The following is a 24,426-nucleotide window of genomic DNA, read 5'->3' on the forward strand; positions in this document are numbered from 1 at the left end:
CAGCCTCTCCCGGGAGGGAGAGGCTGCACGGGGCTAAAGGGGAAGCCAAAACAGCGAGTGGGATCCATCCCGCCCCCTGCCTTGGCTTGCTCCATAGCTGCGCGCAACCCCTCCGGCAAGGAGAGGTTGTGCGCAGCCTGTACGCTGCTCTTTGGGGCTGGGGGGGAAATATTTTTTTCTTGATTCCCCCCCCTAAAAACTGGGCGCGCCCTATGGTCCGGTGCGCCCTATGGTGCGAAAAATACAGTAATCAAGCTGATGTTGGAACTGGGTCTGCCCTTTGGAACTCCCTCCCACTGCATACCGGGCAGGTGCCTCCTCTGTTGTCTTTCTGGCTCCTTCGAAATAATAATAATAATAATAATAATAATAATAATAATAATAATAATAATAATAATATCTTTATTGTCATTGCCCCCTTCGGAGACAACGAAATTACTTGACTGCTCCATAAAAACACTAATTAAACAATACAGTATAATACAGCAAGGGAGATTAGATGACTTTCAAAGTCCAGGCTTCCCATTCAGGGCCGAGATCGCTCTGGAGAAGAAGCTGTTCTTAAGACGACTCGTTCTTGTCTTCATCGACCTGTATCTCCGTCCCGACGGCAAGAGCTCGAAGAGACAGTGACCAGGATGCGATGGATCTTTTACTATGTCCAGTGCCTTCCTATGGCACCTTGTGGCATAAATCTGCTCTAAGGTGGAGAGTGGGCAGCCAACAATGCTCTCTGCTGCCTTAACAACTCTGCACAACCCCAACCTGTCCCGGGTAGTACAGCTTCCGTACCACACGCATAAGCCATAAGTGAGCACGCTCTCAATGGCACAGTGATAGAAGGCAAGCAGCAGTTTCTGCGGAAGATGGTTTTTCCTTAGTATTCTCAAAAAGTACAGTCTCTGCTGCGCCTTCTTCACAAGCCCCCTTGTGTTGACACTCCAGGACAGATCCTCTTGTAATTCAATGCCCAAAAATCTGAACGTTGTTACCCTCTCCACACAGACCCCATCAATCAAAAGTGGCTGGACGTTGCTCTTCTGTCTCCTGAAGTCCACCACAAGCTCCTTTGTCTTCCTTGTATTTATGAGCAAGTTGTTAGCTCTGCACCACTCTGTCAGCCGCTCTTACATTCCTCTTTCAAACTCCTTATTCCAGTTGATATCTGTTTTGAATTTGTATGGAGTTTATGTGTGTGCTGCTGTTGTTTTAAAATGTTTTTATATTTTTAATTGTTTTACAAAATTGTTTTTATGTATGTAACACACACACAAGTGTGTGTGCGTGTTGCTGTATTGTAAATTGTTTTGGGATGCCTCATGGGAAGTGATTCATAAATGAAATAGATCAGCGTTGGATCTGTACTGAGGATTACCAGCCTTTTTTGGTCAGTGGGCATGAAGCTTAGCACGCCTTTCTGTGTAAATTGTTTCTAGGGGGGAAAATCCATTTGCATTCTACTTAATATGGAAAATTACCCCAAAAACAGATTCTCTGCCATTGAGTGGTAGTTCAACAGCACCTGAAGAACATCAGCTGGGGAGGAGTGGAAGCTGGGCCAAATGGGGGTGGGGATCAGATAATGCTCCAGATCTGAGCCTGCGGTGGAGGCAGAAATGAAGTCCAGCACTCAAGACACTTCAAGCGTATGTCACTCATGGCTGGTGTTGTTGTTTATTTAGTCCCCAGGCTACATAGCAGAGATCAGCCAGTCTCTCGTGAACCATTGCACGGAGAATCTGCAGAGAAGCGCCTGCAAAGACCTCTTCAGCAGCTGTGTGCAGTGAGTGCCAGGCCCTGGGGAGATGGGTGGGTAGTGGCGGGTAATTTCGTTCCTTGACACTACAGTACTACGGCCACGTTCATATCAAACCACGGTTTATTGTGATGCCCAGATGCACTCACTGGGGTTTGCTGTTTAATAAGTGCAGCCTCACCTTTCTTAGCAGGCCAAGACAGGCAGGGACCGAATTATATTTCTTTGCCGATTAAGTCCAAGGTGGGCAGGAGCTCTGTTGATCTTGATGGCAAGCACCAAGCACATGTACACGTGGGTACAACCTGTACCACCAGCTCTGGGAGTTGCAACTGTGTTTCATCAGCCCATCTCCAAGCCTTGAAGAGTCGGCCCAATCTTAATTTGTGTCTTTTTCACAGGCACCTACACGAGTACCTCAGTGGAGCTCCTTTCACGAACTACCAGGACAGCATGTATTTTGACAGATTCCTCCAGTGGAAGTACCTGGAGAGGTAAGGTGGTCTTCTTCATCACCCAAAACCCCTCTTGTTCCTTTGCCAAACTGATGCTCACCTGAATGGAGTTTTCGTGTACTTTGTTGTTTCAGGCAATCAGTGACCAAAGACACCTTCAGACAATACCGGATCCTTGGCAAGGGAGGCTTCGGAGAGGTAGGGAGATGATTGGCAGCCACAAGGGCTGCTTCTGGTGTGGGGCATTGCAGAAAGCTTTAGGCTCCCAAAGGCACAGGATACATGATTATCATATATCTGACCATCTGGCTGGTGTTGTTATTACTTACTTTTAGTTATGTATTTATTGATATCCTGCCTTTCCCCCTAAAAACACAGGAAAACTAATTATTAAAACACAAAAGAACATTGATAAAATTAAAACTATATGCATATGTAAAACCTATTAAAACCATGCCAATAATTACCATAAAAACAGCACAGTGCCAGCCCTTTCATTAAAAGCAGTCAGTCAGCCCCAAAGTCCGTTGGAAGAAGAAAGCCTTCACCTGCCGGCAGAAGGACAAGGGGGGATCCATCTGAGCTTCTCCAGGGAGGGATTTCCAAAGTCTGGGAGTGGCTGCTGAGAAGACCCCTGTGAAAAGGTGAATTGCCATGGTCGTTAGTAGCAGTGACTATAGCAAGGAGCCATAGTTCAGTGGCATGTTCTGCACGCAGAAGGTTCCAGGTTCGATCCCTGATGTCTTTCATTTAAAGGATCAGGTAGCAGGTGATGGGGAAGACCTGTGCCTAAGACAAGGGTGGAGAACCTCAGGCCTAGGACCAAGGGGGCCCCCATGCCTCTCTCTTTGGACTCTGGAACTCTCCCTGGACCACACACCTTACTGACTCAGCTCTGCACCCTCCTTGAGCTGGAGGGTGGCTGAAGTGTGTCCCTAAACTCAGATGGAGGACAGAGAGCGATGCATGAGCACCTGTAGAAACTTGACTCCTGTTCAAAAGTAAAATTTAGGGTTGCCATATTTCAAACAGTGAAAATTCGGACAGACAGAAAAATTGTTGCAAAGTTTTTGAGCATTTTTTTAACGAGAAATGGCAAAAATGGCACTGCCAACATGGGCTGCTATACGTCTGGATTTTCCCGATTGCGGTCTGGGAAAATCCAGACGTATGGTAAACCTGTATGCCAGCACGTAGAAATGCCGACTAACAGCTCCTTAATTTTCAAAGCAGTTTTAGGGGGGCTCCTTTCAATTCTTCCCCTGTCTGCCATTTCCTTGTTCCAAATCGCTCTCTCTTGCAAATTTAAAATACAGATTTGCAGAAACATTGGAGGGGTGATTCGGAGGAAGGAAAGAAGGATGTGCCGCTTTCCACCTCTCCCTTTGCTTCTGAAATGGTTTTCATCAAGCTACACATACACGGCAGTTGCATGTATAATGTGCAGTTTTGCCTGATAGTACTCTGGTGGGTGGGCAGGGGAGCCATGAGTTTCTTTGCTGCATCTGACTGAAATTTGCGGGGGAGGGGGGAGACTTCTGAGAGCCTCCCCTGCACTTTGCACCCACATTTGAAGGGGATTGTTCGCTGAGTCCCAGTGCAGGACTTGGTGGTTTGCACATGTGCCTTGAAAGGATCTGCAAGGAGGGAAGGAGTCTTATCCTTACTGAGTCTCCCTGGACCACCTGACATCTGGAATAACTTGTACTCTGGAGGTTCAAGAGTAAACAGAGTTCCCCCGGCTGCCTGTTTTTCTTCAATGAGTGCTAGTGCTCCCAGTACGTTTCTGAGCTCAATTCAAAGTGCTGGTGTTGACCTTTAAAGCCCTAAACGGCCTCGGTCCAGTATACCTGAAGGAGCGTCTCCACCCCCATCGTTCTGCCCGGACGCTGAGGTCCAGTGCCAAGGGCCTTCTGGCGGTTCCCTCACTGTGAGAAGCAAAGCTACAGGTAACCAGGCAGAGGGCCTTCTTGGTAGTGGCACCTGCCCTGTGGAACGTCCTTCCATCAGATGTCAAAGAGATAAACAACTACCTGACATTTAGAAGGCATCTGAAGTCAGCCCTGTTCAGGGAAGTTTTTAATGTGTGACATTTTAATGTATTTTTAATCTTTGTTGGAAGCCGCCCAGAGCCAGATGGGAGGGGTACAAATAATAAATTATTATTATTATTATTATTACTATCATAGTGCCTTGTCTGAGCACGTATGGATCTCTACCCAAATCTGTCTGCCCCGCCATGCCCACTTTTCACCTTGTTCTCAGGTGTGCGCGTGTCAGGTGCGGGCGACAGGGAAGATGTACGCCTGCAAGAAGCTGGAGAAGAAGCGCATCAAGAAGCGGAAAGGGGAGGCCATGGCTCTGAACGAGAAGCAGATCCTGGAGAAGGTCAACAGCCGGTTCGTGGTGAGTGTGTGCCTGGCATGCTGCTGATATCCCACACATGCGCAAGACTGACTGCTTGCAGGCCGCCTTCCTCCGACTCCTGCCCTGCAGTTTTCATGAGCTTCCCTGGTGTCCTTTGCTAATGCTCATTGGGGATGCCTCATATAAGAGGAATCTCCCAAGTTCCAAGGCAGCACATCTGCAAAAGGTGGTAGGGCTCATGCTTTGCCTACAAAAGATATGAGGTTCAAACCACGGTAACTCAAGCTGGGTAAAAGACTCCAGTCTGAAACCCCAGAGAGCCACTTCCTTGTCAACACAGACCATGTAGGGGTTGCAAGCTGCTTGCAGTACTTGACCAACTTCCATGCAACTTGGTGGCATAATCCTCCGCTGAATGCTGCTGGAAAACAGCTGATCCACACTCCTCAGCTGATTCCAGGGGTGTGTATGGGGTGTTAGGGGAGGTGTATGACCTCTGGTGGGGGGCACATTGTGCACCTTCTGGGGTAATTTGTTCACCTTTGGTCCCCATCCTGCACTCAGCAATGACCTGTGGCTCCTAGAAGCTGTCAGCATGCAACAGCGGCCCCTGGCCCCACCACGGAACAGCTTCAGCTGGCTGAGTACATCAGGTGAGGGTAGCCACTGGGCCACAAACCTTTGGTGAGTTAGGGACCTTCTCCTGCATGCGAAGACAGGCTCCCATGGACCGAGTGGACAAGGCCAAGAGTGGTTCCAGTGGTCAAGAAGGCATGCTGTAGAGGGGACAGATGGGGCTTGTCAGCCTGGGAAAGGGGTCCATCTAGGAGAAGGAAAACTCGGAACCTGAACTCTAATCTTCAGGAGAAAAAAGGCTAAGGAGTAAACCCTACACAAATTTGGAGTCCCAAAGTTGGTTGGATTGTGCCTTGTACACCTCCTTCTGTTCAACTCCAGCCAAGCTGGTGCCAAATGCATTGCTTTCCGTTCCTTTGGACCACATCAGCAAGACTGAGAGGGGGGTCTTGTCCTCGGGGCATCCCAGGACCTCCATACACGCTGCCCAGGCTTGCACCCAAAGTTGGCCACTTCGATGCTGTTCATGCAGCCGTTTGACTTCATCCCTAAATACTTCATCCCTGGAGACACACTCCATTGTCTCTCAAGACAACATCTGTTTCCATCATCAGTCTGCTGGGAACCAGAGGGATGGATGTCCTGGGTCTTCTGACATCCCACAGTGGCTCCCCACTGGAAGGAGCTGAGGATCGCATTAATCTGTGCACCTCTCAACTCTTTCCTGTATCTGTCAGCTGGCCATCGCTGAGATCCCATTAAGCACCTCCTCTCCCCTGACTGGGCCAGTAGGTGGCAGCAAGGCACAGTGTGATCTCAGTGCACCAGGAGAGATGGGGGAAAGGGCGAGTGGGACGAGACTGTGTATGTGGGGAGGGAATGGCCAGGTGCTTCCCACTGCTGGATTTGGCCTCTGACACACTGCCTGCTGATGCTTTACCCCCCAGGGGCAAAAATGGTGTCAACAATATTGAGCTACCTGGACCAGTGGTCTCACATTGCTCAAGACAGCTTCTACTCCTAAGCCACTTGCTGGGAGGCATATAGCGAAGATGGGCTGTTGCCTCCATGCCTTGCTTCCTGGTGGGATCTGGTTGGCTGCCACATGAAACAAGATGGTGGGGTGTTTTTGGCCTGATCTAGCAAGGCTCTTCTTCTTCTGCATGCCCACAGGTGAGCTTAGCCTACGCGTACGAGACCAAGGATGCCCTCTGCCTGGTCCTCACCATCATGAACGGAGGCGACTTGAAGTTTCACATCTACAACATGGGCAACTCCGGCTTTGACAACGAGCGGGTCACTTTCTACGCTGCAGAGATCTGCTGCGGCCTCGAGCACTTGCACCGGGAGGGCATCGTGTACAGGTGAGAGAGAAGCGGTCAGGCTCCTCAGGCCCCAGGAAGGCGAGGAGCATAGGGAGAGCTTGGGAGCAGGGCGAAGGCAGGGGTGGGAGAGGCCTTTCTCATAGCATTGCTGACACAGGGCAAGATGGAGAAACCCTCCGTGTCTTTTGCACGTGTGGCTGGAGGGTGAAAAGTGTCAGCCCAGACAGGGGTGGCAGGCCTGGCATATTGGTCCGTGTCTCTCTGGTTGCATTTTGAACCTGATTAACAGTCTATGTCCTTGTAAATGTGTTTGTGGGAGGAGGGGCATGTTATTGACTTGGTTTGTTCTGGTTTTTATTATGTATTTTGTGTTTTATATCTTTATGCTGAGATCCACCCTGAGATCTTCAGATGAAGGGCGGTATACTAATACTAAATCTTAAAAATACTAAATACTAGTACTTATATTGAGGGATGCGGGTGGCGCTGTGGGTTAAACCACAGAACCTAGGGCTTGCTGATCAGAAGGTCGGCGATTCGAATCCCTGCAATGGCGTGAGCTCCTGTTGCTCGGTCCCTACTCCTGCCCACCTAGCAGTTCGAAAGCATGTCAAGTGCAAGTAGATAAATAGGTACTGCTCCGGCAGGAAGGTAAATGGTGTTTCCATGCGCTGCTCTGGTTTGCCAGAAGCGGCTTAGTCATGCTGGCCACATGACCCGGAAGCTGTTTGCGGACAAATGCCAGCTCCCTTGGACTATAGAGCAAGATGAGCGCCGCAACTCCAGAGTTGTCCGCGACTGGACCTTAAGGTCAGGGGTTCTTAACACTTATATTACTAATAATTTTCTCCTCCACCTCCAGTTTTTCATTCCTCCTCCCACAGTCAGTCAGTGTTCTGTGCCCACTGAGCGTGGTCAGTCCTCATTGGGCTGTTTTAGGGATCCCTCCCCCAGCCCTTTTTTTTTTTGTACTTCTGCAAACTTTGGGTTTCCCCAGTTTTGCTGAAACCTCCCTATTGTGCATGGGTGGTTCCATTTTGTAAAAAGTGAAAGATTTATACTATCTGAAGAGAAACCAGAGTATGGTGGTTCCATTTTGGTTCCATTAGTAACAACAATCACAAACTGAACAGTGGAAATAGAAAGACCCATAAGCAAAACTTTGTTCCCGTATGCAGCTGTAAGTTACTGAATCAAGCTTCCTCTGTCCAAAGCAGTGTTTAAATTTTGCCTTAGTTCCTGGAAACTTTGAGCTGGACAAGGGATGGACATTTTTGCTGTTCCCCTCCCTGTTCAGGACGCTAATCTCTTCTGGAGAGCTTATAATAAACTGCTCCCGAGCTGGCATAATTGTGTGAGTCTCTGCCTCATCCACCTGGGACCCACATTCTCAAATGAAAGATAATGAGGAGATTGCCAGGCAAATCTTCAGAGTGAGGACGTTCCACAGCCTTGGTGCTATTGCTGAAAACTCTCCATCTTTCCTGCTCACACATTTGACCACTCATGGTGGTGGCCCAAAGAGTACAACCTCAGAAGCAGGTGGATTATGGGAGCAGCTGTTTATATCAGATATGCTGGTTTAGGACCCACTCGTACATTCCTCCTTCCCCCCACAAATATCCTATGTGCTTGAAAGGGTTGAAGAACCTTGAACCTAGAAGTTCACCTGTCTACCTGCCTCTCATTCTGAGTTGTGTCTGTATCTTTGCTGCAGAGACTTGAAGCCAGAGAACATTCTCCTGGATGATGATGGTGAGTCTTCTTCTTTGCTGATCCCTCATAGCCAAGTAAGGTTGTCTTCCATGAACATGGTTTTAACAGTGAGTACATAAGTGACTGTGGAGGCCAATTCTGGATCCACACATCTTTCCACAGTGGGGACATAGGTTTCTGGATAGATCATGGTGAATGTTTGCCAAGCATGCCTTCCTCTTAGCACGTTTCTCCCTTTTGTCCTGAGTTTGAGCGTCTTCAAAGCCCATGACACCTTTGGTAAAGGCTCTTCTCCAATTGGAGTGTTCGCAGGCCAGTGTTTCCCAGTTGTCGGTGTTTATACTGCATTTTTAAAGATTTGCCTTGAGGGAGTCTTTAAACCTCTTTTGTTGAGAACTGGATGCTGAGGCTGCCCTCTGAGGCTCTGAGCCCCAATTTGCTCGCTGCTGACTTATGTGGCTCACACCATGACCTCTATCTCCCCTTTCCCTCTTATTCCCTATAGGTCATATCCGGATCTCAGATCTGGGGCTGGCCATCAAGATTCCAGAAGGAGACACCATCCGTGGCCGTGTAGGAACTGTTGGGTACATGGGTATGTAGTCAAGGAAAACCTCAGATCTCCTTGCCCTGTGGAGGAGCTGGCTCAGTCCTCTTGGAGTAGCTTTGCAAACTCCTTGCTGAAAGCAGAAGGCAGTCTTACCATACTAGGAGCCAGGGTGGGTTGGTGGGTGGGTTGCAGTTTAAGGCAATGAGATTGAGGAGACCTGAATTTAAGGCCTGCATGAATCCAGGGTTTGGTCAACACAATTTGAGGAGGAGAATGGTCTCAGACAAAGGCCTTCCCCATCACTGGCTTCCTGGAGAGGCCAGAAATTGAATCTGGGACATGTTCTCTTCTATTATTTGTCCCCATCTCTGACTGTTCTTCCCTCTCCAGCTCCAGAAGTGATCAACAATGAACGCTACTCCTTCAGTCCAGACTGGTGGGGGCTCGGCTGCCTTGTCTACGAGATGATTGAGGGCCAGTCACCGTTCCGCGCCCGCAAGGAGCGGGTGAAGAGGGAGGAAGTGGAGAAGCGGGTTCAGGAGGACCAGGAGCAGTACTCGGACAAGTTCTCTGAAGATGCCAAGGCCATCTGCAAGGCGGTGAGCTGGGGAAAGTGAGAGGCTGTGCAAAGCTCTGTCGGATCAGGGTAGATGTCCTGGGGTGGGTGCAAGGGATTGTGGGAGGCAGGGATGCAGCTTGCCCTACTCTTATGGAACTGTTGGTCCACTGATGCTCGCCAGAGCCCAACCCTGCAGGTGTTTTCAGGGCACACAGTGTGAAACATTCGTTTCTATAGGGACTTTAAAGGAAAGGAGAGGGAACTGTAGCAAAACATTTCCACATGGAATGCTTCTCTCCAGGTCTTCAGCAACTCCAGCACATTCCTCTTTTTCTGCCCCCACCCAACAGCCTGTTAGTCCTCCTCACTAGGTTATTTTGGGGGGAGTTGACCACTTCCCCTTAAGTGTTTCTTTGCTTCCTAAATACTCTTTTTTTGGCGGGGGTATGTCTGCAAACCTATAAGCTCCCCCAACGCTTCTGGTCCATGGAGATTGCCATTTTGGCTACACATAGATAGGCACTTGCTACCTAAACATCAGAAACCTGATCCTGGAATGCAGTTGGGGCAGTCTCTGGCCCTACGCCTCAAGCAAGGCAGAGCCCTGTTAGGAGTCTCTGCACAAACACTCTGATTTTTGTTGTTGTTTGATGTCCTCTCCCTCCACCCTGTCTCAACCGGCAGTGATGTTTACTGGGATGCAACATTCCAATCTGGATGTTTGAGGCCAGACTCTGCCAATAGCTCCCTGGCTAGCGACAGGATGGGGAGGCATCGGGGGAATAAAAAAACCTAAACCAAACATAGGCAAGGGCCTGTTTGAAACAGAAATTTTTTTTTACAAGCTGCCTAAAATGGGGAAAGGCATCTTTTGTGTATTTAATAAACTTATGTATTGCCCTTCAAGTGGAAATGATCAGAGTAGTTTACAATGAAAGATACACCATCATTTTAAAGGGATAATAGATTAGATGGCGTGGGGAGCACCGAGAAGCAGCATAAAGGCCTTAGAGGAGGAGCAGGATACTGCAACAGACGGTCTGATCCAGCAAGACTCATCTTACCATCTTACTCATCTTTCTGTTTCTTGCTGCTCCTGGCCCTTTGCATATTGTTCAGCTCGCATGAGCCCCAGCCAGCGTAACCAATGGTCATTGGCAATGGGAGTTGTAGTCCAGCAACATCTGGAGGGCAACAGGGCAAGAGCCACAGCTGCTACCTGGCCATGGAAAATTTCTCCTCCGCAATCTTATGAGTAGAGCATTGGTCAAGAGGTGGGGAGCGCTCCTTTGCAAAGCAAGCAAGCACCTACCCAGCCTTAGGAACATAGACTACTGGTCCATCTAGGTCAGGTTTGTCTACACTGACCGGTAGCAGCTCCCCAGGGGTTTAGGCAGGAGTCTCTTGCAGCTTGACCTGGAGATACCTGGGATTGAACCCAGGACCTTCTGCATGCAAACCCAATGCTCTGCCCCTGAGCTGTGGCCTCCCCGCAGCCCATAGGTGTGATTTAGCAGCCTAGCTTTCACAGCACACCACATCCCTCCCTGCTCTTGTGCTTTCCCTTACTGATTGTGGCCCCTTTCTGCCTCCCCAGCTCCTGACCAAGGACCCCAAGCAGCGGCTTGGAGGGAAGGGAGACGAGGCCGCCCAGGTGAAGCAGCACCCTTTCTTCAAGACTATCAATTTCAAGCGCCTGGAAGCTGGGATCATGAAGCCCTCCTTTGTGCCAGATGTAAGTGCAGGCCAAAGTAGGCCATGGCTGGTTCACACATGAGTCCTTTCCATACAACTGCTCTGCCCAGAATGAGCTTGCGGCGAGGAAGAGGGAGCAGGTGCTCAGATGCTGCTCTCACTCCTGACCTTGACACATTTAGGCCTAAATGGCCTCTGATGAGGTTATCTTAAGGGCCGCCTGCCCAGGCCTTAAGATTATCATCAAGGGCCTTGCTTTCTCTCTTGGTCGTCAAGGACAGCCCTACCGTTTAATTTAGCAGAAGTTGCTTATAGACCTCGGGCTTCCATTTCTAAGATGTCTCTGTTTCCTTAAGAGCTGGTTCTCTGGCCTTGCCTTACCAGGCTTCTGTGACATCACAGCAGCTCATGGGATATGACACCTTAAGCCATTTAATGCCACACAAGCCATTGACATCTTGATACTTAAGATCTTGAGACTGGAAACTTAGCTGAGTCTCCATCTTTCTATCCAACAGCCCCGAGCCGTATACTGCAAAGACGTGCTGGACATTGAACAATTTTCCACTGTGAAGGGTGTCAACTTAGACCAAACTGACAATGACTTCTATGCCAAATTTGCCACTGGCAGCGTCTCCATTCCATGGCAGAACGAGGTGAGGAATTGGGCTGGGGGTGGGAGAGGAATGGAAGCCACCGATGACAGGTGAGAGAGAAGACTGACTGTTGGTGTGAAATAAAAACACCCAGTCACATTGTCTTTAAAGCCAGGCAGCTGCCTGCCTTCCCAAAGCCACTGGCTATTCCCCCAAATGCATGTTCATGGGGACTATATCTGGCAAACATTTACTTTACAAGTCGCTCCTTTTAAAGGGCTGAGAAAGCTCTCTGAGCTTGATTCCTATGCTGATGAAGAGAGTTCAGGATAAGACAGTGACATATATTGGACAATGGTGGTTTAGGGTGGGTTAAGCTACCATCCCTTCTTTGGGGATCAGGATACAGAAGCGTCAGGAATTTAACCAGGAACCTTCTGCAAAGGAGATGCTCTTCCGCAGAGCTGCCGGGGCTGTTTCCCACTGTTGGGGGTGTCCAGCTCTGTCTGGGGAAAGCTAACCCAAGGGAGCCTTGGCAGATAAGCCTGAGGTGTGGTGTCGCCCAGCCCGGTCTCCACTTCCAGATGTTGCTGCTCCAGCTGACCACCTCCTCCACCAATGGCATCCTCTTCCTCTTCTCTCTAGATGATCGAGACAGAATGCTTTAAAGATCTAAACACCTTTGGACCAAACGGCAGCCGCTCCCCCGACCTGGACTGGAAGCAGCTCCCCGACCCGCCCAAGCGTAGCCTCTTGCAGAGGCTCTTCCGGCGTAACGTAAGGCCCACCTCTCTTGCACTCCCTCCGGCCCCTTGCTCTTTTCTTGCCACCTCTCTCCACTAGGGATGGGGGCGGGGGGAGAAATTCGATTTGCATTTTCAGCAGGACTCTACCTGATGAGCACTTCTTGAAACAGCAGGCAAACCGAGTGGAGCAGCCAGCACTTTCCCTGCTTGTGATTCTTAGCAAGTAGTATTCATTATATGGGATGCAAACCGAGCAGGTAAAGGTGAAGGTGGCAGTGGCAGGATGGGTCCCCGTCCCTCAGAGACCCCTCCAGTATTCCTGTGCATTCTGAGATACCCTTTGCCAGTGTTGGCACAGGTGTACCTGAATGGCTCTCCCCAGTGCTTTTTTTCTTAAAAAAATGTTTAGGGGTGCTCTCAGAGAGCCAGTGTGGTGTAGTGGTTAGGAGCAGTAGACCTGTAATCTGGTGAACCAGGTTCGCTTCCCCACTCCTCCACATGCAGCTGCTGGGTGACCTTGGGCCAGTCACATTCTGAAGTCTTTCAGCCCCACTCACCTCACAGAGTGTTTTTTGTGGGGTAGGAAGGGAAAGGAGAATGTTAGCCGCTTTGAGACTCCTTCGGGTAGTGATAAAGCGGGATATCAAATCCAAACTCTTCTTCTTCTTCATTCTGTCTGAGACTCAGGAAACACGTTGACAGGAAATGAGGCCGCCATCGGGGGTAGCAATGGAACTGACAATTCACCGTGCTAGAGAAGAAACTAATTTTTTAAATAAAAAATTAGTTTTTTCTCCCATTAGATTCACAAAATGTTTAGGGGTATGCGTATGCCTGCGCCCCCCCAGAAAATAGCACGGGCTCTCCCTAAAGCTTGCCTCTCGTCTCTGCTTCCTTCCCCGCAGCCAAGTGACTTCACCATCAGCGCCAACGCAAACTCCAACCTCTCAGCGGCTCCCTCGCCGGCCCGGCCCACAGCACAGGCTCCCTCCTGACCCAGAGGGCCCCTGGAGCCACCACTTGTCCTGTGCCTTCTCAGGGTTGCCTTCGGCACAGCGCTGACACCGGGGCGTCCCCGCGTAGCGCTGGACTCTACTACTGGCTAGGAGGTGGGGCAACACAGCCTTCCGACCGGCAGGACGGGCAGAGCAGCAGCAACAAGCCTTCGACGCCTCCTGGTGCTGACACAGACTGACCCCCCCTCGGGGATCCCCGAGGATGACTCGGTTACCCCGAAACCAGGCTGCTCCCCACCAGGGTCTTCCCCCTTTGCCCTCCGCCCTCCAATTGCCTAGAGAACCCATCCCTGTCCCATGCTCCATTCTCTCCATCTCAGCTCCTACCACAACTCATTAGAGACCACAGGTGTGCCTGGGAGGGGTTTTCTGTTCCTTGGAGATTGTGAAGCCCAAAAATGGGAAGAGAGAGAGACAGAAAGAGTGAGAGAGAAGAGGAACGTCATCTGGTCAAAGCTGAAGACTTCTTGGTGTTCCACTGGCCTTTGTTTGTGGAGCTGGAAACTCGGAATGCCAAACGGAGACACACACAAAGGTGTGTGTATCAAACGACGGGTTTGTTTTCGTTTATGGAGCATTTTTCAGGAATCCCACCCTCTCGAGACAACTCTAGAGCCTGGGGCTGTGTGCCAGAGGACAGCGGGGGACAAAGAGGCATGAAGAGCACTCTCAAGTCCCGTTTGGAGGCATCAACACATTAAGAAAGGATCAGCATTAAAACTGGTGGAGGTAGACCATGCCGAGAGTAGCTGTGGGCAGTACATCAGGCCAGATAACATAACAGACCGTCAACATTTCCAGACCTCACTTTTAACCCCAACCTGCAACACGAAAGGACTCCCTTTTCATTTTTCCTTACAGAATCTCCTCCACTGACTTCCTTCTCCTCTCTTTTCTTCTTGTCTCTCTCACTGCCTCCCATTTCTCCTTCTCTGTCTCCCGTCAAAGCGAGGTTGTCATACTGCTTGTTAACACACCTGGATTCGGGTCTCAGCCCAACATCTGAATGCCAATGAATTAACTGATTGCAGGTTCTCCGCTGAGTGTGATTGTGTTTGTGTGTGTTTTACGGCCCAGTCCTGTCTGGGTTTCCCCGGAAGACAAGCGTACTCTAAACATGTAGCGGGATGAGTTCAGGAGGAAATGACAGGTGGGTGATAATATTCTTGAATGCTGTGCTACATTTAATTAAACATACCGCACCCCCACCCTCCGCAAATAGAAAATTAGCACAGCAGGAAGAGGGTTGGATTAGAACCTTTGTCTCAGATGTGCTTCTTTTCTACTTGTATGAAGGGTTGGGGGGGCGTTTCACCACAGGGGGACATAAGTCAATGTCATCTGAAGTGGCACAGTCTACTTAACCACCTCAGGATTCCACCAGCTTGTTCTGTTTAAAATGGGCCTGGGAACTGATTTACGTTGTGCAACGGACCTGATCACAGCTTCTCTTCTCTCCCACCTCTGCATGTAGTAAGCTAGCTCATCAGGGAGCGAGGAAGTGTTCAGAAGAGGGCAAACAACTGCGTGAGATGCAGGTGCCCCACCCACCCTGCCACCTGACCTGCTCTCCAAGTGAGCAAGCAGTGAGCCAAGCAAGGAATCGAACCTTCCACACACACCTCGATTGCTTCCCCTCTGTGGGGGGCGCAAGTTGGGCCCATAGAGAGAAAGAGGCCACAAAATTCAGTCCAGGGGCCAACAGAGTGCATGGATTCTATTAGAGGTAAAAGCTGAGGTGTCCTCCCCCCCCCCACAAAAAAAGCTAGAGCACTGTATCCAAATAACTTTAACCAGTGCTTTTTTTCTTAAAAAAATGTTTAGGGGTACTCTCATTTTCCTACTCGTATTGAAATGCCGTCCTTCAATGAGGCCAAACATAGATTCACAAAATGTTTAGGCGTATGTGTACCCCTGCATCCCCCCAGAAAAAAGCACTGACTTTGCAATTAGTAGACCAATTAGTGGACCAGATTCATTGCAATTAGTAGACCAAAGTTAAGCATATCCGTTATTTTTAACGGGTCTGCTCTTAGTGGCATTCTGACGCTGAATGCCACTGCAGAGCCTTTGCTTTCCAAAACAACTTGTAAGGGGACCAGATCCCGTGCGTTGTGCTTGAGGCCACTGATTTTTGCGAAGGCTGGGGGAAGATAGATCTATTTAGACCCAGATAAACCCAGAATTTCTCCTCTTTATCTTATCATTTTGCTGTTTTGCGACCTGCTGTGCAAAGTGTGGAGTTTGGTTTCACCCCACTCGCTTAGCAACAGATCTGGCCTTGGGGCAGGAAGGACTTTCCGAGTGAAGTGCCAGGGAGAAGTGCCAGCTCCCCGGCAGTTAGCCTTGGGCACAGGAGCTGCGCTCTGTATTTTCAGAGTGACTATCTCCCTGCTGCAAAATGGGGGGGGGGGCAGAATCACTATCGGGGGGGGGGGAAGCTGGGGTGCTGCAGAGACTGTGAGCTTTTCAGTTTTTTATTTAAATAAGAAAAGCAGAGATCACACACACATGCACTGAAACCTCACACCATGGCAAACCCCAACAGAGAGTTTGCATCTTAAAGGTCTTGGCACCTGTGGGGCTTTTTGGTGCTGGAAATACAGAGGCAATGGGGTGCTATGTCACCCCCTGCAAGCAAAACTTCCCCCTCCTAAGGCTGATTGCCTGGGCCAGTTCTGTGCTTTTGGCAGCCGTACGTCATGGAGGGATTTTTGTTGTTGTTGCAGCAGTTCTATCTTGGAGGTATAGCAACAGACTTCAACCTTGCGTGGTTATTAAAATGTGCAAGTTCGGGTGCCTTGAAATCAGGCTTTCTCTCTAAAGTAAGGATGTCTCCCCTTCTTCTGGCTAGTTTCCCAAGGGTAATGAGGATGCATTCAGGTTATTGCCCTCTCCTGACTTATCAAAGGAGGGGGCTGTTTGCATCCCCACCAGAATGTTCTCTGCTTTACCCCCCCTTTTTTTGCTGCCCCTACCAAAATCAGTGCAGTCTTCTGGGTATGGGGCAGAAAAAATTGCATTAAGCAAATTTGCATTAAGCCAGCTGACTGGCCACCCCTGTTTTGTAGCTTGCTCTCAAATGAGTCAGTTTCTAGCAGGCGTGGGGAACCTTTGATCCTCCGGATGTTGCTGAACTACAACGCCCATCATTGTTGGTCATACTTGCCAGGACTGATGGGAGTTGTAGTTCAGCAGCATCGGGGGGGGGGCAGAGGTTCCCTACACCTGATGTAATTTCTGCAGTTTAAAAAGCAGTTTGATCTGCGATGCACCTGCTGAACGGCTGTCTGCCAGGGATGCCGTAGCAATTGCAAGGGTTGGACAGGGGGACCTGGGAGGTCCTTTCCAACTTTTTGGTTCCAAGACAGACTCACCACAGGGTGAAAGTGTGCATGCGTGAGTGCAGGTGTTGTGGTAAGAGGGTCCAGATGCTCACCCCACATTCCCAGATTGTGGCCTAACTGCCCTAAACTCAGGTAGGTAGCCGTGTTGGTCTGCCATAGTCGAAACAACAACAACAAAAAAAAATTCCTTCCAGTAGTACAGTGGTGCCCCGCAAGACGAATGACTCGCAAGACGGAAAACTCGCTAGACGAAAGAGTTTTCCGTTTTGGAGGTGCTTTGCAAAACGAATCTCCTATGGGCTTGCTTCACAAGACGAAAATGTCTTGCGAGTTCCTGCGGGTTTTTTCCCCTCCCCCCCTTTTCTAAGCCACTTATCCGTTTATCCGCTAAACCGATAAGCCGCTAAAAGCCGCTAATAGCGCTAATCCGCTAATCCGTCAATGGGCTTGCTTCGCAAGACGAAACAGAACGGATTCTTTTCGTCTTGCGAGGCACCACTGTACCTTAGAGACCAACTAAGTTTGTTCTTGGTATGAGCTTTGGTGTGCATGCACACTTCTTCAGATACACCGAAACAGAAGTCACCAGACCCTTATATATAGTGAGAGGGTGGGGAGGGGTATTACTTAGAAGGGTGGTGAGAATGGGTGATTGGCTGATAGGTGTGGTAAACCTGTGGAGAAAGTGTGGCATAGATTCCTTGCATATTCAGTAGGATAAGTGGGTTGTAGAGGGTTCTTAATTCCATGACCCTTAGGTATAAGGTCCAGGTTCTTGCCTTTAGTCAGAAAGAAGATGTCAGTCTGTACCTGTGCAAGTTTCTTGGTGAGGTTGATGGACTTCCATTTCATGCGGCTCAAGAGAGCTGAGTGGGGGGTGCTTATGTAATCTCACTGTATACAAGTTGTACAAGTGACAATAAAGTATTTCAATACAGTGGTACCCCGCAAGACGAATGCCTTGCAAGACGGAAAACCCGCAAGACGAAAGGGTTTTCTGTTTTGGAGGCACTTCGCAAGACGAATTTCCCTATGGGCTTGCATCGCAAGACGAAAGCCCATAGGGAAATGCTGGCGGTCGGGAGCAAAGACTTTTGCCCACAGCCGGCCTTCAGAGGAGGACCTCTTCTGAAGGCCGGCAGGGGGCAAAAGTCTTTGCTCCCCCCCCCCGCCTGCCTTCCCCCCGCCTGCCCCGGGCGATCTTAAAATGCTGGCGGGCGGGAGCGAAGCGTTCGCTGCCGACCCCCAGCATTTTAAAATCTCCCCGTGTCCCGGGAAGGTTTTAAAATGCTGGGGGTCGGGAACGAAGCGCTGCCGACCCCCAGCATTTTAAAATCTCCCCGAGTCCCGTGCTTGGGGGAGATGTCAGCAAGCCTTGCGCGCAAGGCTTGGGGTGGCAGCCTGCATCCCGAAGCAGGGGGTGAGCTGCGGAGCCCGCCCCCTGCTTGGGGGAGATGCCGGCAAGCCTTGCGCGCAAGGCTTGGGGCGGCAGCCTGCATCCCGAAGCAGGGGGTGAGCTGCGGAGCCCGCCCCCTGCTTGGGGGAGATGTCGGCAAGCCTCGCATGCCCGGCGGGAGGTCCCGCTTAGCCCGCTGTTCCGAAGCGGGGAGGGGGGGCGGGAAGACCTGCCCCAGCCGCCCCACTTCGGAACGCTGTTCCGAAGCGGGGCGGGGGGCGGGAACACCTTCTGAAGGCGGGCAGGGGGCGAAAGTCTTTGTCCCCCCTGCCTGCCTTCCCAGGGGCTTTTAAATCACCCCGGACAGCGGAGAAGTCCTCCGCTGTCCGGGGCGATTTTAAAATGCCGCCCGCCAGCATTTTAAGATTGCCCCGGACAGCGGAGAAGTCCTCCGCTGTCCCGGGGTTTTTTTAAATGCTGGGGGTGGGAAGAAAAGCCCTTGTCCCCCCCCCCCAGCCTTCAGAAGAGGTCCGGGGACAGACTGTCCCCGGACCTGGTCTGAAGGCGGTTTCCCTAGGAACACATTAATTGATTTTCAATGCATTCCTATGGGAAACCGTGCATCGCAAGACGAAAAAACCGCAAGACGAAGAGACTTGCGGAACGAATTAATTTCGTCTTGCGAGGCACCACTGTATTTCAATGTGGTGCCTTCCATAGTTCTAGTTACAGGTAGGTAGCCGTGTTGGTGACTTCTGTTTCAGTGTATCTGAAGAAGTGTGCGTGCACATGAAAGCTCGTACCAATAACAAACTTAGTTGGTCTCTAAGGTGCTACTGGAAGGATTTTTATTTATTTTGTGCCCTAAACTCAGGTAGATTACCCTTTGTTGTAGCTAGGAGGAACAAGCCTGTGGCTTTTACCTGGAGGTTTCAGCACCGTGCACACCTGTGATTCCTGCATCGGTCCGGAAATGTCACCCCCTGGTTCTAGGCTGAAATAAAGCGGGGAACAATGTGGGTTGACATAACAGAAAAGGGAAGCTCTGATTTGGGATTATGATAGGGTGCTTTAAGGATTTAAAAAAGTGTTAGAGGTGTTTGCAGGTAGATGCTTTAGGGTGTTTTGAGTTCCTTTCTCCTTGTATTCCTTAAGGCTTCGATTCCTCTACACAACACATAAACACACACACACACATGTGCACTTGGGCCGAGACAAGGCCTGGATAGTTTACGAAACCTGTCGGATGCCGTCCTCAACAGAACAACAATGCATCTTTCAGTGTGTGTCAGATGTTGGGCATAGAAGTCCATACAGTGTCTATAAAAATGTGAGGATATGTATTTTAGAGTATTCCAACCAATGGGCAACTTTCCAGACTTCCTCTACGCCTCTCTGCCAATCACTGCCAGATTTGAGGTGAGTGGGTGGGTGGGTGGGTGGGTTGTACATATGAGAGAGAGACTTCAATTGGGATTATCATCCAAAAAAATAAAAAATAAATGCCTTTTCTAAATTGCCAAAATGGAAATTGTGGGTCTCTGTGGGCAGAGAACAAGAAGATGCTCCAAAAGAATGCAAACAGGAGCTTATGGGGGGCACCCCTTCATTCCTCCAGCCATCCTGGTCCACCGTGCGATGTTCATACGTGTCAAACGAAGAACCTTGAGTGACACCCGCACCTCTCATTTAAAGCACACTTTAAAAATCATGGGAGAATCCTGCGAATTGCAGGTTGATAAGGCTGCTATGAATTGTAGGTCTGTGAGGTCATCAGCACCCATAACCCTTCCTGGGATTTCTGAGGGAAACCACAACACTTGGAAGTGGAACAGGAGAGCTTTAGTTGCGTGGTGTGGATGAGATCTCCTCTCTCCCCAAAAGGAATTCTTGTGGGTCTGGTGATTCTCTGCACCCCGGACAGATCTCCACAAAAGGACATTGACACACCCCCCCCCACCTTATATTTCCATCACTCTTTCCTTTTGCATCCATGTATTTAGGGTTGGTTGTTGCAGGATATATTTTTATTATTATTATTATTTTCCTTTTTCACTGTTTATTTCTGATTCTGGTGCATTTTGGTTTACATTTTGGCTTTTTATTTTGTACAGTTGTAAATATTTGTATGTTGAATGCTTAGGTGTACATTTTTAAGCTTTAAAAGCTGCAAGCCAAGCCATGTGGTCATGTTACCCAGATGTTGCAGGGATGTTTCCCCCCCTCTTTTTAATGGGGGAATGTTGGGGGTGGGGGAAGATTCAGCTTCTCTAAGTGAAGGGTGGGTATCACTTCATCCCAGTTGGGTGGGTAGGGAAGGGGTGAGAAAGGAAATTACATCAATGAACTGGGCTCCCCCCCCCCCGATTTTAAAAATTCTTTACAGAACAATATATACAGTAGGGTTATTGGGGAGGGGGGTTCTCCTCGTTACTTATTCCCAGGGCTGTGTGTAATCTGCACTGAAAAGAAATAAATAAAACAATGCACCAATGAAAGCGGAGTTCTGTGTGCTGAGTCAGCCAGGCAACCTATTCACACCTTCTCTCCTTGCTCACTGAAGCTATGATCTTTTGAATGTCTGCTCATTCTCTAGGCTGGGATTCCAGGAGGCATTGCCTACACATTTCCAGGCATATGTTTGCATCTATGATGACTAGAAGCTTGCAATAAGGAGAATAACTGAATTCCACACCCAACCTTGAATCCTGCTGTTTCCAGTGGCATAAAGGGGGGCCACGGGTGGTTGCTCCGGGTCCAAAATCATTAGGTAAAGGTAAAGGGACCCCTGACCATTAGGTCCAGTCACGAACGACTCTGGGGTTGTGGCACTCATCTCGCTTTATTGGCCGAGGGAGCTGGCGTACAGCTTCCGGGTCATGTGGCCAGCATGACTAAGCCACTTCTGGCGAACCAGAGCAGTGCACGGAAACACTGTTTACCTTCCCGCCTGAGCGGTACCTATTTATCTACTTTCACTTTGAGGTGCTTTCGAACTGCTAGGTTGGCAGGAGCAGGGAGCTCACCCCATCGCGGGGATTCGAACCGCCAACCTTCCAATCGGCAAGCCCTAGGCTCAGTGGTTTAGACCACAGTGCCACCCGTGTCCTCGGGGTTTTGGGTACCAAACTAAATAAATAAAGTTAAAGCCCTAAACAACTCAGATCCCCAAATATCCACAGATTGCCTCCTTCTCTACAGACCCTCTCAAGTGCCAAGATCAGAGAGGAGGCCCTCTTGGTAGTTCCTTCATCCTCAGAGCCTCAGGGGCATAGAGGGCCAGGAGGGGGCATATTCTGTGGCAGCCCCTAAGTTATGGCACTCCCTCCCCACAGAGGCACGTCTGGCACTGTCATGATACAGCTTTCCCGGAGTGCTAAAGAAGTGTCCCTATGCCCTGGCTTTTGACACGAGGCGTGTTGTTTTGGAACTCTCCATTTTCTGCAATTTTTAGTAGTTTGAAACTGGTTTTTTTTATATTGTATAGTATTTTGTTTTCACATTAATGCTGTGTTTCGATTGTGGGGGTTTTTGCCAATTATTTTTATTAATTTTCCAAATTATTACAAATCCAACCAAATTACTTTAATATAATTTCCTAAAATATGGTTTCCCGCTCCTGTTGCAAACATATGTCGATCTTCCCCCCCATAGCTGCATCATTTCTTATTTAGTGTTCAGTTGTCATCCATCAATCTTCGTTTCTGCGCTGTTTTGATTGTTGCAGCCTGCCTCTGGACCTTAGGGCGATGGGGGAGTCATACATAGTAATTGTAAATGAATGAATGACTGGCTAATCAAGGAAGTTTCTATAAATGGATAGGTCTGCTGGCATAAGGAGATCTTCAAAAGACATCCGGAAGTCTGTAGTAAGGAGGCTGTGATAGATTAACTTGTAGGAAAAAATGGCTGCGATGCGGCACAGAGCCTTGGAGGTAAAACTGGCAGCATTGCTGTTTGCACAGACAAGAGTGATGCCTCATGTGGTTTGCTGTTGTTGTTATGGATTTCCCGATTTTTGCGTCAAGTTCTTCCTGATGACGGTCAGTTCAGCAGCCAAGGCCAAACTGTCCACTAGGCTGAGATTTACAGCCGCGAGGGCCCAGCTTTTTTGGAAGTAAAGTGCTTGGAAACATTTAGCCACAGCAGCCATACATTTATTTGTAATATCTAGGGATAGTGGAGGAATTTGATTTTGCTGGCATTATAATGCCTAACTGAACTACCTTTGGAACCATTATGCAAAGCAGAAACACAATGATGAAATCTGTGCTTCTCTAAATGCAGTTCTCCAAGCAAATAATGTATAATAAACCTTTACTAGGAAGATGTGTGCATACAGTCATGGAAATAACATACCAAAAGGCATTGTATTGGGGGAAATGGTTCACTAAAATGTGTATATTACTCAAAACTATACAAAAATGTATATTTTAGGAGAACTGCACACTAAGATGCCGATGAATTTTCAGGAGGATTTTTAAAATTAAAATATGTAGATTGATACAGATAGGACAGCTGAAGTTAAGATTGGAAAAATAAAAATATGGAAAGAACTGACAGATTTATCAATCCCTATTGACACATTACAGTAGTACCTCGGTTTAAGAACAGCCCTGTTTATGAACTATTCGGTTTACGAACTCTGCAAAAGTAGAAGTAGTGTCCCGTTTTGGTCTAAGAATGGTGGAAGGGCAGCGGTGGCGGGAGGCCTCAATAGGGAAAGCGCGCCTCAGTTTAAGAATGGTTTTGGTTTAAGAACGGACTTCTGGAATGGATTAAGTTTGTAAACCAAGGTACCACTGAATAAGGATCTCCTAACAGCTGTCAACACCAGTAACAGATTTGTAGTGTTGCTGTGGCCCCCATTCAACCATGAAACTCACTGGGCCAATGAGTATCATTCGGTGTAGCCCACCTCATGAGGTTGCAGGGAGGATAAAACAGGCTGGCAGCAGCCGTGGCATGCAGAGTCGCCCGAGCTGCCCAAGCCCAACCCCCAGATGGGCATGTTGGCCCCCCAAAAGAGGACCTGTACGGGTTCAGGGAAGTTTTTAATATGTGACATTTTAGTGTATTTTTCATCTTTGTTGGAAGCCACCCAGAGTGGCTGGGGAAACCCAGCCAGATGGGCGGGGTACAAATATATTATTATTATTATTATTATTATTATTATTATTATTATTATTATTATTATTTCCCCAGATGTATGGCAGCCCTAGGTAAGGGGGAGGTTGGTTGGCCAAGGGTTTGGCGGGAAGGCGGTGTTGGCAAGCCCCGGGTAGATACATCTTAAAAAGCGATGTCCCTAACATACTTCCCAGGTCTGTTATCCCTTAGTGAGCGGCTCTGCTATGATGAGTTGGGGGTGGGGGCAGGGGAGAGGATGCAAAAAGAAGCTTCCTGCCAGCCAGCGTTTCTGAGGCACCTCAACCTTGGCTGCCTCCTCAGTCAAGACAAATTACCCTGACCAGGCCTATTGGGAAATCTCAAACTTTCCTTTGTGCTGTTTTGCTGGATTTGAAGGTTGTTTGGGCAACAGAGAAGGCCCTTCTGACTTTGTCCCCATTTGCACCATACATTTAAAGCGCTCCTTCAAATACTTGGGCCCCAAGTCATTAGCCTTGATGGTTTTTCTACAGGAAGTTTTGTTCTTCCAGATGTTTGGTAATTTTACCATTAATCATGTTTCTCGCCAGATTTGCTGTGTTAGATGTTTAGCTGTTAGGCAGCCATTTTGTGTGATGCCACACACCCACCGGGGCCATTTTGTGACTGGCACCCATGGCGCTTTCTCAGTTCTAGATGTGCCCCCTGGCCCAGTGTAGAGGCACTAAGGAGGGAACTCTGTTCTGAAGGAGGACAGCTTTAGCAATCCACAGTTGTGCAATTTTATCCAGGCATCCCCACATAGGCAAATATAAGGGAAGGGAAGAAATTTTCCTTATCAGGGAAAGATCCAAGCTTGCCTCTTTCCACAACTGGACAATGTGGGGGCATTTTGCGATGACTGTACATTCTTTTTGTTCTCTTCCTGAAGGCTGAATCCAGCGTTGCAGCTTTCGCAGTTAAGGAGCTGATAGTGTAAGAAGCTCCATCCGCCAGGGGCCTCTCCTGCGATGTGCTTGTGCAACTGGCAGATAGAATGGCTGCTTTCTTATCTGCTTGTTAAAAACGTTTTATCCTCCTCTGCACAGCCAAGCGCACTTGCTCCCTCAAACGTTTGGCAGGGAATTATCTGTGGTGAGAGGAAAGGAGATTATTTAGTTTTTTGATGCAACATCCTTTGTGCTTTGAGAGGCCAGTTGTGTGCTTTCAAGCACATA

At 49.0% G+C, this 24,426-nt stretch overlaps 1 protein-coding gene across 2 annotated transcripts in view; it reads left to right on the forward strand.

Annotated features, from left to right (window-relative positions):
* Positions 1-20,598, forward strand: part of LOC310695704 (G protein-coupled receptor kinase 5-like) — a 79,527-nt gene extending 58,929 nt beyond the window's left edge. Inside the window, exons 5-17 of one of the 2 annotated variants that reach the window (XM_083480540.1) lie at positions 1,683-1,783; positions 2,158-2,250; positions 2,346-2,409; positions 4,477-4,617; positions 6,328-6,518; positions 8,197-8,234; positions 8,701-8,790; positions 9,136-9,344; positions 10,902-11,039; positions 11,518-11,655; positions 12,241-12,372; positions 13,247-16,836; positions 18,975-20,598. In XM_083480540.1, the coding sequence (XP_083336666.1) occupies positions 1,683-1,783; positions 2,158-2,250; positions 2,346-2,409; positions 4,477-4,617; positions 6,328-6,518; positions 8,197-8,234; positions 8,701-8,790; positions 9,136-9,344; positions 10,902-11,039; positions 11,518-11,655; positions 12,241-12,372; positions 13,247-13,336 (1,425 nt within the window). In that variant the 3' untranslated portion in view covers positions 13,337-16,836; positions 18,975-20,598. Of the gene's footprint in view, positions 1-1,682; positions 1,784-2,157; positions 2,251-2,345; positions 2,410-4,476; positions 4,618-6,327; positions 6,519-8,196; positions 8,235-8,700; positions 8,791-9,135; positions 9,345-10,901; positions 11,040-11,517; positions 11,656-12,240; positions 12,373-13,246; positions 16,837-18,974 lie in introns of those variants that run through there. The other variant, XM_083480541.1, reaches the window with a different exon arrangement.
* The last annotated feature ends 3,828 nt before the right edge of the window (positions 20,599-24,426 follow it).

Source organism: Podarcis liolepis (genome assembly GCF_965112155.1).
Source record: "Podarcis liolepis genome assembly, chromosome: 16".
NCBI classification, from domain to species: Eukaryota; Metazoa; Chordata; class Lepidosauria; order Squamata; family Lacertidae; genus Podarcis; species Podarcis liolepis.